Here is a 19301-nt window from a genome sequence, read left to right as displayed (position 1 = left end):
GGCAACCAGTAAATCACATTAAAATAGAAAAAAATATTTGTCACTATCATTAACGTCAAAATATGTAAACGTCAATCAATTCGATTTTATGTGTCAACTTCTGTTTTTGTGTTTTGCACAGATAATTTTTTAAACAATCAAAAAGTAGGTGGATAATGAATTGTACATAGGAAATTTGTTGGAAAGGGATGAGAAATAAAGCCAACTTGATGAAAATTTTAGATAATTCTGTTGTCGACGAATAATTATTGCAGAGTCACCAGACACTGAGTAAGTAAATATTAAAGGAAATTATACAATTACGGCCTTGTTTACAACTGTTTCATGTTTCTAAAAGCGGATATAGCTGTTTTAGTACATCAGAACCATTTAATTGAGCTCCTAAAAGGTCCTGTTAAATAAAATACAGTCTCTTGTGCATGTGTGTCATTACTTTTAAATGATACAGTTATTTTCTATTGTATTGTTTTTTATTCTAAAGTAAAAAAAAGACATGAAGAATGAAGAAGAAGAGTACGACCTATATGCATTTGCTGTTAAGCTCAGGCAAGAGAATTTATTGATAAAATGTGAGAAATTAGATATTCAGAAGTTGAACGAGGATGTCAGAGCTAAAACACACACCGTGATCAAAGCATCATGGTTAACCAACAAACAGAAGCTTTTCCTATTCGAAAGTGACCAGAAATTCGATTTTATTCACAATTCGGAGTTTGTCGATGCTAAATCTACCCTGGGATTTTCAGTATGTTCCTCAAAATTGTTATTTTCTACATATTTGAACATATTTTGTTTTGCAGAATGCTGTAAAAATGTCGAATCTCTTACATACGCTAAGATCTCAGCCTAAGCAGCTGGCTAAATCGCTTGTTGCAGGTGAAAGTTTAGCTGAAGATAGTTTACAATACTCGTTACTGTTACAAAGTATTTTAAATGGACTGTATAGTGGGTGTTTGTTTGCTGACGACACAAAACTACTGCTCTCTTTGCTGTTGGAATTGGCTAAACAGCAACTCGTTAAAAGTGATAACCCAAGAAGGTAGGTCAGAAGAGATACAAAATAGATTTATTTTATAGAGTATTGTAGCCAAATGATTAGATATTTTGAAATTTAGAGTGATGTGGTCGTTTAAGGACTTCTTCTGTAAGGAAGAAATTATTTTTGAAAGGTACAGATTGTCCCAAATAAATAAAAAAATATCAAAGTTGTATTTTTCTAAATGGAACACCCTGTATATCCTTCTCTAGGCGTATTATAGTTTTTAAAAGTGAATAGATATGCATAGGACTTTTTTGTTATTTACTAAATATTGTGTTACAATAATAAAATTAATACTACCTTGTACAGAGTGTCTAAAAATTTACTCTAAATAATTACTAGTTTTAAACTGCAATAACTTGTTTAATTTAAATAGAACACCCTGTATATTTTGCGTGCAACAGATGTAAAATTTAATGTTCTGTCAAATTGTATTACACCATTTATAGATTTATTTTTATTATTTTATTTTTTCTCTTCAGGCTTTCCTAGAAAATGCATATTTTTATAATTCAAGTTTTATTAATCATTATTTATTAATATACCCCATGGAATGTTGAAATTTTAGATTATTTTCAAAGAGTACAGATACTTCTATTGTTGATATTGTTTGCTTATTTTTATTTATAAAAGGAAATTTTAAATATTTGTAAAAGAGGACCAATTAATATGATCTCATTATTAGAGCTCAACCATTCATTGATTGATTATTTTCTTTGATTCATAATTGTTCTAAATATTAAATAAACTGAATTTTGTATGTGTGTATGAAATTATATCATTTAAAAATTGTTTATTTGTTTAAAAAAAACTAAAATGTCAAGATTCCATGGATATATTGAAAAATATGATCTGAATTATAAGAAAATATATACATTTTCTACAAAAACTTGAAGAGATAGGTAAAAATGGTATAATACAATTTTATAGATAATTAAATATTGCATCTATACTGGGTTGTTCACCACATACGACACGGAGTATTGTAGCTAAACGATGAGATCTTTACAAATTGTAAGTTTTGGGTTCGATGAAGGACTATTAGAGGTACAATTTAAAAATAATTTTACATGATACAGAGTGTCCCAAATAAGTAAAAAATATCTTAAGTTGTATTTTTTAAATGGAACACCCTGTATATTATTACATTTTTAGTTTCTACGATTAAAATAAAGATAAATTTGATTAAGGTTTATGATACTTAAACCTTACCGTTTTTGAAATATTTTCAATTTTGTGAAATTGCAGTAAACATTTCAAGGCTTCATTTCTCCAAGGGTATCAAAGTTTTTAATACTAAATATTTACTGAAGTTTATTTATTGATCAGTTATTGTGTTGCAATAATAAAAATAATACTACCTCATACAGAGTGTCTAAAAATTTATTTTAAATAATTATTAGCTTCAAACGGCAATAACTTGTTTAATTTAAATGGAACGCCCTGTATATTTTAGGAGAATCAGATGCACAATTTAATTGTCTATCAAATTGTGGTATACCATTTTTTACCTATCCCTTAAGTTTTCGTAGAAAATGCATTTTCTTATAATTTAGACCTCATTTATCAATATACCCATGGAATATTGACATTTGAGATTGTTTTTAAAGATGTACCAAATTTTTAAAGAGTACAGATGCTAATATTGTCGATATAATTCGTTTATTTCATTAAAAAAATTAAAAAAAACTGTTTAAATATTTGTTAAAGAGGACCAATTAATATGATTCCAGTATTCAAACTACATGAACTGACTGTTTGCGTTGATTAATAATAATTGCTCCAAATACTAAAAAAACTGAATTTTGTATGGGTATTAGATAGTGTGATAAAAAGTAACACCTTAAAAATTATATTTCATTTTTTAATAAATGCTTATTTATAACAACAGAGACTTTAATTGTGATAACTTATTATTATATTGATTTCTGACTCAAATTCACATTTATTTAGAATAATTTATTAACGAACACAATTAAGTATGTAATTAATTAGTATATGGGCTGAAATAATGGTGTTATATTTAATTAATGGTATACTCTTTTATAAAGATTTAAATAGTTTTCTTTTTGCATACAAATGGGCTCGTAATATTATCGTTTTGCTAAAAACGATAATATTACTAGCCTGTACATTTTGTACATTTGTTGCTTTAAAAACAATCTCAAATGTCAATATTCCATGAGTATATCGATAAATGAGGTCTAAATTATAAGAAAATGCATTTTCTACGAAAACTTGTAGGGATAGGTAAAAAATGGTATAATACACTTTGATAGACAATTAAATTGTGCATCTGATTCTCTTAAAATATACAGGGCATTCCATTTAAATTAAAGAAGTTATTGGCGTTTAAAGCTAGAAATTATTTAAAATAAATTTTTAGACACTCTGTATAAGGTAGTATTATTTTTATTATTGCAACACAATAACTGATCAATAAATAAACTTCAGTAAATATTTAGTATTAAAAACTTTGATACCCTTGGAGAAATGAAGCCTTAAAATTTTTACTGCAATATCACAAAATTGAAAATATTTCAAAAACGGTAAGGTTTAAGTATAATAAACCTTAATCAAATTTACCTTTATTTTAATCGTAGAAACTAAAAATGTAATAATATACAGGGTGTTCCATTTAAAAAAATACAACTTTGATATTTTTTACTTATTTGGGATACTCTGTATCTTGTAAAATTATTTTTAAATTGTACCTCTAATAGTCCTACATCGAACCCAAAACTTGAAATTTGTAAAAATATAATCGTTTAGCTACAATACTCCGTGTCGTATGTGGTGAACAATCCTGTATATTGCAAAATATACAAGGTGTTCCGTTTAAGATAAACAAGTTATCGCCACTTAAAGCTAGTAGGCAATTATTTAAAATTAATTTTTAGATACCCTGTATAACGTGATATTTTAGTTTTATTATTGTAACTCAATATTTGGTAAATAGAAAAACTTTTGTGCGTATTTGGTTTTAAAAACTTTAAAACACCTAGAGAAACAAAGCTTTAAAATTATTAATAACGGTAAGATTAAAGTGCGGTAAACCTTAATCAAATTTACCTTTATTTTACTCGTAGAAACTAAAAATGTAAAAATATACAGGGTGTTCCATTAAAAAAAATACAACTTTGATATTTTTTATTTGGGACACTCTGTATCTTTCGATTTTTTTTAAATTGTAGCTCTAGTAGTCCTTTAACGACCGTATCACTGAAAATTTTTAAAAATCTAATCGTTTGGCTACAATACCACAACAATACTTCACGTCCAACAGCGTGAATAAACATGTATACAAATGTTTTTTTTTGTAGGTTAATTCAACAAAAAACATGTTCGTTCAGGCGTTTGTATTTTATGTTTCACGAAATCTACCAGCCGGCTAAATTTTTCTTAAACGCGGCCCTGGAGATGCCCATTTTGGAACTGGTATCTTTTGCCGATCATTATCTAGATGTTGATCATGATCAAACAATGGGGAGGTATATTTACTATAAGAAAAATTAATAAAAGTTGGCGGTATACGTCATCAAAATATTTGACGAACGCGCGACGCAGTGTTGCCACGGTTACATTTTATACTTTGACTTTTGACGAGCAGTGTCAAAAAAATATCGTAATATTGTCACAGATTTTTCACTTGAATTTTAGACACAATGCGTATATACAAATATTTTTTATTTTATATCTACATTGTTACTTTGGATATGATTATAAATCAAACTTTGTGCGGTACCTTGTATATTTTACCTAATAATCGACCGTTTCCATACATAAAAGCGACCCTGTATGTATTTTCGATAAAAACCCCAAAACTTAAGCAACAATGTCAATTTTTATCTCTCTAATGCTGTTTAATAGAAAAAAGATCTCGTGAAAATCCTTCATTGGCATTTTATGGCAATGAAAATCTCAGTTTTAACTAAACAAAACTTAGATTTAATTCCAAATTTATAAAAGAAAACTCTCATAAAAATTGAAAATGATAAATATTAGGTTAAGGATAATAGCCAATAACCAGGATATGAGATCATAAGAAAAAGAAAAAAGTGTTCTCAAAGTTTCAAGCGAATTTTTGTTTATTAGAAATTTAATTTGGTAATAGCACAGATTATACAGATTATATATTTTGTTTTTTCTTTATTGTTTTTCGTGGTACCAATTTTCGGAATCGGGCACTAGTTTGCGCATATGGCACGCCCACTTATGGCCTCTAAAATTGTGCACAGCGCCTGAGGGTGCAGCCACACTATCCTAAAAACGGCGTATCGGCGTAACGGCGTAACGACCTTGAATCAATTTCCAGTAATTCTATTGGCTGAAACATTCATCTGTCAGAAATTTTATCTGTCAAATTCATCTGTCAAAAATTTCAGCCAATAGAATTACTCGAAATCGATTCAAGGTCGTTACGCCGTTACGCCGATACGCCGTTTTTAGGATAGTGTGGCTGCACCCTGACCGACACAGTTATTAGAGAGATATCGGAAAACCGAATAGCGTCATGCAGTATTTACGCGTACCTTATCATGGTTACGATATGCGCGACTCAATTTTTAACGCAACACCCGCTAATAACGTTACCGCCTGACGTAATTTGCGGATCAATTACACCAAGCGCTATTTCTAAATAACGTTTAAAAATTGCTTAAATGAGCATGTGCGGGTATTTGACAACCGGGGCCGGCCGGCGAGATCTTTTATTTTAGGTTATGTTTGAATTGTTTTGAATTATTACTTTAGTTTTATTAGGTAATTTGATATTTAAGTAGTTGGGATTAGTTTTAATTAAATAAATATGGCCCAAAATATGGATTCCACCTCTTCCAATATTAAGGAACCTATAAAGAGGCTTAGGTTTACAACAGATGACGACTTAGCCCTTCTAAGAGAATTTGTTGCTTGTTGCGCTAAACCCACTGGCAGACGTTGAACAATAAAGCACTGGAAATAAGCACTTTAGCCCTTCAGTTTAAAATACCTAGTAAACAAAACAATTTCAAAGTTTTAAATTCAAAGTTAGGTTAAGTTTAAATATAGCGGACGCGCTAACAGAATTCTTTCCGATCCGATAACTATAAATGAAGAGAGTTAAGACCACCTCACGTAAAGGAAATAACACCTGACCTTATTAACGTCCATGCACGCTATTAGGTTTAGCGATATCTCTCTATTACGCTATTTATTGTTATTTTACGCGAGTTTATTTTTGCGCACAGGAAATTTTACTCGTTTGCACATCGTCATAAAAAACAATTTTCGTACCACGAATTAGGGACAAGATTTTTATCTGTATACTTATAGGATACCTAATCTGTGGTAATAGTTTCCGCGTCTTTGATGACGCGCACCCCAACTTTTACTGATTTCTCTATATTTGTTATAATCTATTTTTATTGTAAACTTTATTTTCGATTGCGTTATATACAGGTTTAGAGAGGGTGTAAATATGGAATCTTACAAAGATGCCGTTCAATACAGGAACGAGGTAGCTCTGAAGCTTGCAAACTACACAAATACTTTTGTAAGGTCTTTACTAGAGAATGTATATAGTTTTCCCAAAGCTTTGGCATGGTTAGTCTGTCATATATACCAAATGATCGAAAAGAATTTCTGTACAAAAGAGGTAAAAGTGTAATACGGAGCCACCAACAGTGCTTGAAATAGTTTGGTTAGCAAAAATTTAAGAAATTCGGATATTTATCGGCTCCCAGTGAAAAACTAGCTACGCCACTGTATTCTACGTGGTGAAAAACTTTACGGGACACAGTTTTACGGGACACACCAAACCAAACCAAACATTTTCAAATTCACCCTGTATTTCAGAAACCAAGGGTGCTAGAGCAAATCTATTTCTAGCATCTTTAATTTCATTAAAAATTAGTGCAGTGATGTTAAAACCACATCTTTGTATCTCTTCTCCTAAACAAGAAACCCTGCAAAACACACTAAAATGGGACACCCTGTACTGCCAACTATATTTCAACTATTGTTGATCGCTCTGTAGTTATATTACTTTGAATAAAATGATTAAGGAAGGAGTATAATGCTTATAATGCTATCCATGTATCCATGCAAGGTAGACGAACAAGGGACCCTAGGGTGGGGATTAGAATTTTAGAATTTAGAATAAGTGGGAGGGGGGTTAATCTCTGCGACCTTAGAGATCTATTGTGTCCCCCTTTCTTGAGTTATAACTCATCATACAGTCCCAGGACTTCCTACGGAGACCCGTGTCCTTCACAGTCGAGGAGCTACGACCCAGGCCGGGTAGACGAAACGGTAGCTTGTGTCGCCTGTTGGGTTTAGAGGTAGGAGGTAGGCTCCCGACCCTTGGAGGAGGTGGTAGCTTGTATGCCACTTGCGGAGGATGGTCTCACGCAAGTGTCAGCCACCTCTCCTGTAGTTCTCTTTGGGTTTGGCCCCTTGGAACTTTCATTGTTACTGTTCCCAGTGTCGCTAGGGGGTTTCCCCACAGCTTCACCGGTGATGTTTTTATTACTATTATTACCAGATCTCATAGTGTTCCCATGAGTCGCTAGGGACAGTCGGTCCACTTCTACAGAGCCCCGCATGTAGAAGTAAGGGGTAAAATACAATGGGATGCCCTCCGATGCCCCAAGGTTGAGGCTGTCCATAGCCCCGCCCGGTATCGTTATATGTCTTGGTGCAATTCCCTGGCCACGACACTATAGTCAGGGACAAGACGATGAGTGAGATGCTTCTTAGGCCAAGCCAAGTGCTAGGGGGGATTCCCCCCGGGAATTTGCTTTTATTTACTACTTTTCAAAGAATTTAGATACGTCAATTTGACTTACCTGCTTCGGTAGCCTATCGGATGTTTGTGTTAATAAATAATTATTATAACTTATCTATTTTTATTAGAATTGTATATTTTTATAACAATTTTAATAACTACCAACACTTATTGACAACATAAAATAAAACAACAAATTATTGACTCCACCCTACATCATGTTTTTACACGTTTTGAATAAAATTAGAACTACAACTGATAAATCGGAATTTAGGTCGATCATAAGATTTTTTATATGCTCCGTCCTTAATCTTTTTATTCAAAGTTATAATAGAATGCTTTTTAAAGGTTATGTTTTTGTTCTAGGCCAACGCGATTATTTCAGACTTAATTTTTACCTTTTTCCTGTGCCCAGTGATTGTAAAACCCGAAGAATACGGAATGATCAACTCGAAACTAACCGAAATCACCAGACATAACCTTACTCAAGTGGTGAAACTTCTACAAATTCTAGCTTTGTACAAGTTCGAAGGAATCGACCCGAAACACGCTGATATATTCGCCACAGTCGATAAAGAAGGAATTTCGAATTTTATCGAAATAATTTTGACAGATATGGATTGCCTGGAAGCTCCGGTAGATGTCAGTCCGAAAATTTCGAGGGATATCATGTTATTTACTGAGGAAGAACTAAATAATTGGGTGTGTTTCCTTCAAAAAGTTCAATCAAAAAGTAATGCCAGCTTGAGTGAATCCGTTGAAGAGTATCTGTCTTCTTTAACCATTCTTTCTTCAACCGATAATTCACCGAAAACGCACAGGACTAATAGTGATGGTAAAAAAGCGTTTTTTTCGTTGTCTTCGAAAAATCATCATTCTAGAAGGTTGTCAGAGGATGATAAAAAGATCGATACAACTACGGTGATTATATTTCCGATCGACGGTGTTATTTTTGAACCGATCGGCTTGTTACCTGAAGAAAAAGTTATAGATTTGAGTGTCCCAATTAAAAATGACAGTGGAGTTTTTGATGGACCGGAAAATCCCAAAGAAAATCCATCTCTGAAAGCGAATTTTGGTAATTATATGAATGTGATTTTTTTGGCGGTTTCTTACCGTTTTTATTTAGACATTGATTGATTTTTCTCAGTTTAAGCTTTATAGCGTAAAACAGGTAACAACTATGCGGAGAACTCTTCGAAACAGGTCAAAGTCGCGTTCCGTTGCCCAACTATGTCGCATTTTGATTTATATCCAGTTGTCTTGATCCACTTCGGTTTGCCTCGACCTACTTTCGATTCTTAAAAGCGCCTGAAAACTACTCGTGAGGGCGTGGGGAATTTTTTTAGCGTTTCGTTTTGACTCGTTCAATTTTGTTTCATTTTGAGCTATTTCCAAAACGTGTCGGTATCTGTACCCGAGGCAAAGGACTTTTTTTTCATAAATCTCACACCTTTGCATTGTACTTACTTCATATACGGCGTCCACTGGCAAGAGTGTTCTACCAGCGTCTCTTTCTCGAGTAAAATCATTTATAAGCTTAGCAATGAGGTGTTGTTCATTTTGGTTAAATCTTTGAGGCATTTTTGCAATAAAAATTAGAATTTTGTTTTACAGCAACAATCAAATTTTAATTTTAACATTAATCGATGTCCGTCAATAAAATTATAACCTCAAATCAAATGAACTCGCTCAATCAATAATATAGGAACGTATTTAAAATTTTCTAAACAATATGAACTGATCTCAGACACATCCTAAAACTCATATTTGACAAATAATGATGACGTAACAGTGAAACAGTCTACATATTATGTAAGAAAACATTAAAAATGTTGATTTTTGAGAAAAATTGTAAGAGACCGCCAAAAAAGGTCAGATTCCTAACCTATGATCTCGAAATAGGGTGTATATGTTACAGTGAAAGTCGAAATTTCAGTGATTGTTAACATTCACTAGGAAATGCTAACAATTACGCATTGGACCAGTGAATGTGGTATTTTAAAGAGGTTTGTCGACTTTTCCTAGTAATTCCTAACATTCACTAGTGAAAGTAACATTTACTAAAGGTCGCCAGTAAAATTTATTCTACTGTACAGGACGAGTGTGGAGAGGAAGAATGTTGGTGAAAGTTAGAACAAATAAAACTTTTAAGAATATTGGATCACTTCAATATTCAAGCTGATCCACATATCTTAAAATTACAATTTACTTTTTTAGTATATTTATTAAAAATTATAGAAAATAACGACATATCCTTCTAAATATTAAAAGCAATAGTTTTAAACGTTTTAGAGCGTACAAAAGAATTAAAAAAACCATTTATAAACATAAGATTACTTATTGGTACAAGGTTTTTTAATAAAGTTCTTCATCGTGGACAAAATAAAGGTATGCCCGAATTTTCTTCGACCGGGAGTTATTCGTTTCTTCAAACCTGCTACTTCAAGCATATCAAAACGTTTAATAAGTTCATAGTCACCAGGTTCCTTTTGCTATGACTTCATTATATTGCAAAAATGAAAAACAAGCACTGTTACATTTTTGCGAGTGCCTGGTTTACCTTAATTTTTCACAGAGAATTTCTTCCGTAGGGAAAATACCGTACAGCACTTTTTACAACGATAACAAAACAATAATTATACATAACCACAACAAACAAAGCGAATTTACGCCAGATGTCTGTCAACGTTGTCAACGTTTAGCCCAATTTAATGTTATCCTTATATGTATTGCCTATTATTCAACTTATCCTTATTTATCCATATATTTTACAACATGTGGCAACCGCGCTAACTGAATCTTTCAAACTCACTGCTCACTGCCATCGTCCAGGGAATGCTGTGATTCACTAGTAAAAGTTGGTTTCAAAAATAGCTGTTGAACTTTTACTTGCGAGCTTTTACTAGTAATTGTTAACAATCACTGATTTCCAACTTTTACGGTGACATATACAATTACACTTACAATACATATGACTTATACATATACACATTACTCTATTTCTTTAGGGTTTATCGATGAAAGTTCCGATAATTTAGAAGCAATTTCCGAGGCAGCCAGCAACCATTCAGTCGCCAGTAGTCTAGAGCTGGAAAACGAAGAAGACGACCAAAACGATAACCTCTCCGACATGGTATCAGCAAACGTTTCAGGCCGTGGAACACCAAATATCAGTGGAAGAGACACACCAAGCAGTCAAGTAAATGAAAACGAAGAACGAGTCAATGCAGAAAACAGACAGGAAAATGTTACTAATCAGCCGAATCAACAAAATATTTCTAGGCAGATCAGATCGGAGATTGACGATAAATTTTGCAAGTTCGAGATCAAGAAGCTGATAGAGGGAGATGAGACGATTTCGATCATTTCGGAGACTTGGAGTACAGATGTTTTGAGTTCGGATACGGAGACGGTGGATGCGAATGAATCCAGGGCTGAGAGGCATCATTTGCATCTGGTGGATCAGGCTATAAGAGAAGTACCACTGGGTGAGTACGGTTTTTTTTAAATTTTAAAATTAGGGTTTTTTTTTGGCCTTCCTGTTTTTTTTGAGGGATATAATAGGTTTGTTCCAACAACGCTTATGCGCAGTAGAGAAAATGCATTCCAACAACGAGAGAATTGTTAAGCGAATTATAACTTTTGCGTTCCAACGGGAATTGTAATCGTTAGTCAACTGTATTCGGAACGGTGATTAACTTTCCTATTAAGACTGTTTGTCAGCTGATTACTGTTTTTCTTTTCATTCTTTGGCTATTTTCGTTTTTTAATTTGCCGATTTCAAGATCTATACTAATATATAAAATCCTTAAGTGACTCACTGATTAATCACGATCCTGCTCAAACCACTCAACGTAAGAAGCTCTTTTTTTATATATGCTTCGCCTCTTCGAGATGACTTAAAAACTTGGGTTGTCCATAATGCTCCTAATATTTACAGCCGAAAACGTCCTGGACATCTCCGAAACCCAAAGTGAAGGAGCCTGGTCCACCGATGTTGCCGCCTCGGACACCGAGCGCCTCATAGAGGACAACGACGACGCAGCCAGCGTCGCGCAGTCGGACGACACGAACAGCGTCGCCCGTTCCGACGACACCCGATCGGAAACCGACGAAGCGGCAAGCGCGCGCAGGCTCAGTTCCTGTTCCAGCACGTTCGGCGCAGCTGGAGGCGGAGGCAGCGGCGTTGGGGCGGGACAAAGCTACGTTGCCAATGTGGCGGTTAACACCACCAGTTACGTAGCTGTCAGGTAAGTTACTCGTTTTCGTATTTCTCTTTTTTTAAATTCGTGTGCATTTTTTTTCTATGACAACGTTTTTAACTCTTTTAATATAAAGTATTTGTAATCAATATAATTTTATTTTTGTAGTCTCAATAGTCCAAGTTATGGCATAAGCACAGCCCACTACAAATCACCAGAAACGAATTTTGTCTCTGTCAACCACAACTACGTCACCTTTCAAGAGTTCAAACGACCCGACAATCGCCCGAATGGTAAAATTTGTACAGAAACCGATAATAACGCCAACACAGTTTACAAAACCACCACCAGAGGTCTTTTTGGTTCTAAAATGACCCTAACCTCGAAAACAAATGACGGAAGTGGTCCGGGACCAAGTGGTTTGAGTCCCAAGACGAATCATCGGGATACAGACGGGGATTCTCATTATTCTAAAACTCAGAATAATATTGGAAAGAAGTATGGTGATAGACCCACTGAAATTTTGCTGAGTAATTGCAGCCTGAACTCTAGGTAAGTACAGGGGAGGTTTTGTGTGAATTTTACCCTGAAATGCGTCATAAATTTGTGTTGGTTACAACACGTTAACTAATGAAACTGTATCTAGTTGACACATAGTCTAAGGCTTTTTTTTCTTATAAATTTAGTTTTAGCGAGAATTTCAGCAACAGATCGAAAAATTTAAATAATAATTGTTCTTTGGAAGCATCTGTACTCACAGGTTGCGTTATTTTTTAATTTTTTAAATAATCTGTTTTAATTTTTTTTGTAAAGATCGAACTTCATAAATTCTATACTCTCTTATTTTGCCCAAAATTGACGTCATAAATTTATGTTGGCTACAACTCGCAGACGAGCGGAACTGTAGCTAGATGTTACATAGTCTAAGGTATTTTTTTACTGTTCCAGTTCTGGCGGGATTTCTGAAAGTTTAAATGGTTGGTACTCTTTGTATATAGAGACTGAACTCTATAACAAGAGATATTAGTTGAATGACAGAGTTTTCTATAATTTATTTTAAATTTTTCATGAGGATTGAACATTATAAAATCCTGTACTGTAATTTTTGCCCAAATCTGACGTCATAAAGTTATGTTGACCACAATACGCACTCTAACGGAACTGTATCTAGTTATTACACAGTCTAAGATTCTTTTTTCTTACTAATTCAGTTCTAGTGGGAGTTCCAGCAACAGCTTCGAAAATAAGGCTTCAGCCACGGAAAATTCCGACCAATGGGACACCAAGCCTTGGCTCAATAGTTCTGGCAGTTCCCTCAACGTAACACTAACTCCTTCAGAAAGTACCAGCGAACTATCTTCGGTTTTGAGTGTAAATAACCTAGGGCATCCTGCGGGGGCGATTAAGAAGAGCAGTACTGTAACGGCGAGGACTTTGAAGCCTTCTGCGTCGACCGGGGCTATACCGAAGAGTATTAGCTTCGATATGAGCGTGGACAAAGGGTTGGACGATGAATCTCGTACGAAGAGGGGAGGGTTCTTCGGGAAATTGAAGAACGGGTTTAGGTAAGCTTTAATTGTCGTTTTATTACACGTATTTTACACGTAGAAATGTTTTTTACCTACCCGTCCCTGAAAAAAATTAAAAATTCTAAAAAAACGTATAAAACTTAATATAAAAAGAAGAAAAATTACATTTCTCTCCCTTTTCAATTAACATTTTCTGTGAAAATTTCAATTTCTTCACAAAATACAAAAAACCTAGTAAAAAAATTATATATTTTTTTAAAAAAGCTTTACTAATACTGGTCTAGAATTACTAATCTAAATCTAGTTTTTTACATATAAAAAACTAGTTTTTTACGCTGAGGTTTTTTATCTGCCCGTCCTTGTAAAAAAATATAAAAAAAAACGTTAAAAATCGTATAAATCTTAAAAAAAATTCTCGAATTTTAAACTACACCATTTAAAAATCGTTTCTACTCAACTTAAAAATAAATTACAATCTTCTTAAGGCTAACTGGCAGCAAGCGCCATTAAAAAATAAAGAAGAGTACAGGCCAAGTAAATGACGGTTAGAGCTTGACCTCGCTAAAATTATTATCGATTGTCATTCCCCAGGCACCTTTGACGCCGTTTTTTTTTCGGTTGTATGGTATATTTTCTATTGTTTCTAACTTAATTTCAATTTTACACAAAATAAAAATATATAGTGGATTGAAACATTTTTTTTTACAAACGTCGTTAACAAATAACAGAGCTTTTTTACCTGCCCATCCCTGTAAAAAATGTAAAAAACCTAATAACGTTTAATACTTATTAAAAACAAGATAAATGGCATTTCTTTTTCTTTCTATTGTTTCTGTCTAAATTTCAATTTCTACACAAAATAAAAAAATATACAGGGGGAGTCTTAAATAAGTGCGAATATTTTTAGGGGTAGTATATTTCGAATTTCGACCCTAGAAACACGCTTATGAAGTTTTTCTCGCGAAAAGTTTTTTTTGAAAATTTGAAATTTTTTGGAAATGTTTTTCGATTTTAGTTAAAAAAACATAATTTCTTGATAATATGGCAACATAGGTGGTAGATTAAATTTACGAGAAAAAAAAACAGAAAAGATCCAGTGGTTCTTAAAATTTAAACCAAAATTTGTTTTTTTTTTAATTTTCTAAGTAAAATAACTAATTTATTTTGGACTTATTTGAAAAAATTTGGCTTTATCAGCCCTAAAAATATTTGCACTTATTTAAGACTCACCCTGTATAGTGGAATAAATTGAAATGTCTTTCTTACAAAGGTCATTACAATTAACAGTTTTCTTTTCATAATTTACACGCAAAAAAATAGTTTTTTACCTGCTTATCTCTGTTAAAAACCTTAAGAAACGTATAAAACTTAATAAAACCAAGAAACATGACATTTTTTCTTTTTTTTTTTCGACTATACATTTTCTATTGATTCTGAAAAATGTTTTAAACTCGAAGTAAAAAAAAATGTTTTTTACTCGAAAGTTTTCGAGTTACCCATCCCTGATTTGCAGTGTATCACTTCTAAAACGTTATTTCAGGTACAAAAAGAGGTCGTTCCGAAACCAGGACGACCTAAGAGGCACGGAAGAAGATCTGACAGGCGCACTAGCTAAACGGGGTAGTATAGACTGTTCCGATGACATTTTGGCCAAATACAGACCAAAAGGCTTCGCAGAAAGCAGCCCCATTAAAGAGAACGGCACCATGAAGAAACCGGCTAAGAATCCCACTTCTGAAAACCTGGATAGCGAAGCTAATAGTCTGGGCGATATAAAAAAGAAGCTACGATTGGTTTTAGCGAACTTAGCCGAAATTCCCCTGTATATTAAGGTAAAAATATAGAGAAATCAATAAATGTTTGCTTTTACGTCATCAAATATCTCGAAATTTTATTCATTTCTATTTCCTATGTGTATATTCTGTTTTACAGCGCAATCCACGAAGTATTAAGGCAAAACTGGAGACGATTTTGAGGTTAGAACTGGGTAAAGCGAGAAAGTTGCGCGACTGGTCGCAGGTGGCGCGCGTGTCCGAAGCGGTGCGATGCGTCAACCTCCTGGATGACGTCAGCTGTCTCAAGTTGCTGCAGAGCATGCGCGACGATGTCCTGCTTCGTTCCACCTACATTCAGTATTTAATTGTGTCCAAACAGGAGCTGCTCTTCTGTGAAATGTACCTGAACACGTGAGTACCGTGATATTAGTTAATTTTGGTATTACTTAGAGATATAGAGGTAATCTATTAGTCATATTGTACTCAAAAAAGCCTTTCGGAGGAAAGTTTTGGGGTAGTTCTAAATTTTTTCCTCTAATTATTATGTTATTATCAAGGAGATCGAAATCGATGATTAGAATTTTTGCCCACGTCAATGCTTATTCTCCCTATCCGTCTTTTATTTTTTCAGGCTTCACGAACAAATCTTGAACGAGAAGCGCCAATGCGAGACTTTTTTTGCCACAGATTGCGTGCAAAAATTCGTCGAAGAACAAGAACAAATCATAACCGTCTTCTGCGAAGAATTCCGTCAACTAAGCTTAGCAGACGAAAAATTCGACTCACTACAAACCTTTTACAAACGCTTATATGCATTGGCACACGAACGACGCCACTGGCAACACGTCTTACAAAAACGAGGCGCTTTGATCAAATCGGTCCTGGAAAGAAACATCATGGGCAGAGTATACTCAAACGCTCTCTATCCCAACGGAGACGGCGATAGAGACAGGGATAGAGTGCTTAGAGAGCATATTAGCAACCTTTCCAGAATCATAACGCCCGACCACAAAGATCTGCTCATTCCCAAGACGTACCTGAGAGAAAGTCCGTGGTTGCCGGCTCAGGAAGCTCTCAGAGCCTTGGATATTGCCCGAACACCGAAAGACAAGTTGCAGTGCGTTCTGAGGTGTGCCAGGTGCATCATGGACCTTCTCACTCTCTCTCAGAACAGAGGATCGGCAACAGCGGATGATTTTACGCCTGTTCTAGTCTACGTTATCATCCAGGTCAACCCCGGAGCCTTGTTATCCACTATCCAGTTTGTGAACAGTTTCCAGGGACAGATTTTAGGGGAGGAGGAATATTGGTGGACGCAGTTTTGCTCAGCGGTCGAGTACATCAAGACCATGGATTACACGGACTGATTTCGGGGGATTTACCCGGATCGTTCGAGGCCGCAACGGATGGTTTTACGCCTGTGCTAGTCCGGTGTCATCCATGGATTACGCGCCGATCATGGATTACACGTGGCCATGGATTACTCGTGACTATGGATTGCACGTAACCGTGGATGGATTACATGGACTGACGGAGGAATACCCTGGGTCTTTCGAGGCCGCCCTGTTTTATGTTTCTATTCACTCGTTAGTTTTAGAGAGCCTTTATATAATTATATTTTAAATAAATAAATATTATTGATGTGTGTATGTTATTGGGGGTTTTCCTGGGAAATGTTTGAATAGTTTATCAGGCCTGTTAAGTTTTATAAGACACTGAGAGCCTTGTTTATGTCATTGAAGTTACCTAAAAGTTAGATTTTGTCTTGAAGAATGACGTTTCCAAATAGTTAAGACCATAAAAATTTGTTTTCAGTTCTAAGTTCTAAGGGTCTATATTTAAATATTTGTTTTGAGATAAACTCGCGACCATGTTCGCTCTCATGTATTTGAGAGAAAGTTCATGGTCGCCAGCTCAGGAAGCTCTCAGAGCTCAGAACATCGCCAGAACACCAAAAGTTCGCAGAATCATTCTCAGAAACTCTAGGTCGATAATGGTTCCTTACTCTTTTACACAGCAAGGGATCAGCATGGATTACATTACGCTGACTCTGGATTACACTACGTCGATCATGTATTGTATTAGCTAAATGACTGGCTAAAATAACTATTCAATCATTTAACAGTTACTCCTCAGGGGCTCATATCTTGTGAGTACGGGTGTGGCAAGCCCGAGGTACCCTAGCTGGATGCTCACTTTGTTTCAACTTGTTTTCGGTGAGATATCCTTCCTTTTCTTATCTATCTATCTATCTATCTAAATCTACTCTTGTTTTCTTCTGACTTTTCTTTGTTCTGAGCTAAAGTTTGAGTTATCAGACTACTGAAGACCCATTCAAAGACATCAAGAATACGTTTTGGTATGTCTTTAATGGATTTAGACGCCAAGGAAGGGGAATACTTTAGTCTACATTTCAAAAGTAGCCTTTTGGGACACTTTACCTTTGGACACTGATATTATAAACCTTGACTTAGCAAAGTTTAATATCTTGCTCAAAAGGTAGAAAAAACGAAGATTTTGGACATAACTAGATGTATAGTTCAGTCATTGGGGATCAAAAATTAATTATTCATAAATTATAGGGAATACTTTAGTCTACATTTCAAAAGTAGCCTTTTGGGACACTTTACCTTTGGACACTGATATTATAAACCTTGACTTAGCAAAGTTTAATATCTTGCTCAAAAGGTAGAAAAAACGAAGATTTTGGACATAACTAGATATATAGTTCAGTCATTGGGGATCAAAAATTAATTATTCATAAATTATAGGGAATACTTTAGTCTACATTTCAAAAGTAGCCTTTTGGGACACTTTACCTTTGGACACTGATATTATAAACCTTGACTTAGCAAAGTTTAATATCTTGCTCAAAAGGTAGAAAAAACGAAGATTTTGGACATAACTAGATATATAGTTCAGTCATTGGGGATCAAAAATTAATTATTCATAAATTACAGGGAATACTTTAGTCTACATTTCAAAAGTAGCCTTTTGGGACACTTTACCTTTGGACACTGATATTATAAACCTTGACTTAGCAAAGTTTAATATCTTGCTCAAAAGGTAGAAAAAACGAAGATTTTGGACATAACTAGATGTATAGTTCAGTCATTGGGGATCAAAAAAGGGGCCTGCTTGTAAAAAGTCCGGAAGTTGTGAAACTTTGCTTGTTTATAGGTTTTGGGGTCCCTAACTAAAATCCATAAAATGCACATTTCCAGACTTGCCGCCGGCGCCGCCATCTTACCAAGATTGTGCCCAAAATCGGTATTTTGTGAATATCTCTAAAACTATGCGTTTTTCACAAAGATTTGAGGACAGCACAATTAAAGAGAATAAAATTTACTATAAAAAGGGTTTTATGAAAATTTTCGCTAAAGTCAACCGTTTAGGCACAAAATCCCTGGGAATTTTACAATTTTGCGTAAAATATGATATATTATGTATAATCGATTTTCAGAAATCAAACGTCGATTAGGATTCACTAAAACTAGTTTTAGTTTAGTTTCTTCAATTTTGTCATGAAACAGTGGCGTACATAATATATCATATTTTACGCAAAATTTTTAGGGATTTTGTGCCTTTAGCGAAAATTTTCATAAAACCTTTTTTATAGGAAACTAGCGTGTACCAGCGACTTCGTTCGCGCCGAATTAATCATTTGTAATGGTGATGATAAAGCAAAGCAAGAATTTCCATTAACATACAAACTGGATAAAATTTTCTCACATTTATGTCAGCATGAGAAAAAACAATATGGCGATATTATTATATAATTTGGTAATATTTGAGTGGTAGTTTCATCTCGTTGGAATTTGACTTTCGAAAAATCCGTTTGCCAAAAATCAGCTTTTTACATCAAGCAGTTTAAGCAGAATTGTGGTTAAGAAATTACCCAACTTTTTGGAACACCCTGTATGATTTTTTAAAAAATGATTTTTTAAAAAAATCTAAATATGTAAAAAAAACAAATAAATTATGCTT

At 34.2% G+C, this 19301-nt stretch overlaps 1 protein-coding gene across 2 annotated transcripts; it reads left to right on the top strand.

The window, feature by feature from the left end:
- Positions 1 to 75: 75 nt before the first annotated feature.
- On the top strand, positions 76 to 16937 carry LOC115874900 (receptor-mediated endocytosis protein 6 homolog). 2 transcript variants are annotated; one of them, XM_030890206.1, is made up of 13 exons: positions 76 to 270; positions 482 to 745; positions 801 to 1039; positions 4363 to 4530; positions 6479 to 6674; positions 8172 to 8883; positions 10817 to 11296; positions 11749 to 12058; positions 12179 to 12562; positions 13228 to 13575; positions 15080 to 15371; positions 15472 to 15725; positions 15946 to 16937. In XM_030890206.1, the coding sequence occupies exons 2-13, from the start codon at positions 494 to 496 to the stop codon at positions 16679 to 16681; spliced, it is 4371 nt and encodes a 1456-aa protein (XP_030746066.1). In that variant the 5' UTR covers positions 76 to 270; positions 482 to 493; the 3' UTR covers positions 16682 to 16937. The 2 variants fall into 2 exon arrangements, with proteins under 2 accessions (XP_030746066.1, XP_030746060.1); XM_030890200.1 differs by having other exon boundaries at positions 13222 to 13575.
- The last annotated feature ends 2364 nt before the right edge of the window (positions 16938 to 19301 follow it).

Source organism: Sitophilus oryzae, unplaced genomic scaffold, assembly GCF_002938485.1.
Source record: "Sitophilus oryzae breed Bouriz unplaced genomic scaffold, Soryzae_2.0 scaffold_1018_pilon_pilon, whole genome shotgun sequence".
Lineage (NCBI taxonomy): Eukaryota > Metazoa > Arthropoda > Insecta > Coleoptera > Curculionidae > Sitophilus > Sitophilus oryzae.
This window is presented reverse-complemented; position numbering and strand designations above follow the sequence as displayed.

Excerpts from the sequence above, each read along its gene's own strand:
- LOC115874900 (XM_030890200.1), top strand. The coding sequence starts at position 494 with ATGAAGAATGAAGAAGAAGAGTACGACCTATATGCATTTGCTGTTAAG. Across the intron at positions 12,059-12,178 it reads ACCAGTTACGTAGCTGTCAG|TCTCAATAGTCCAAGTTATG; the intron begins GTAAGTTACTCG and ends TTATTTTTGTAG. Across the intron at positions 13,576-15,079 it reads AAATTGAAGAACGGGTTTAG|GTACAAAAAGAGGTCGTTCC; the intron begins GTAAGCTTTAAT and ends ACGTTATTTCAG.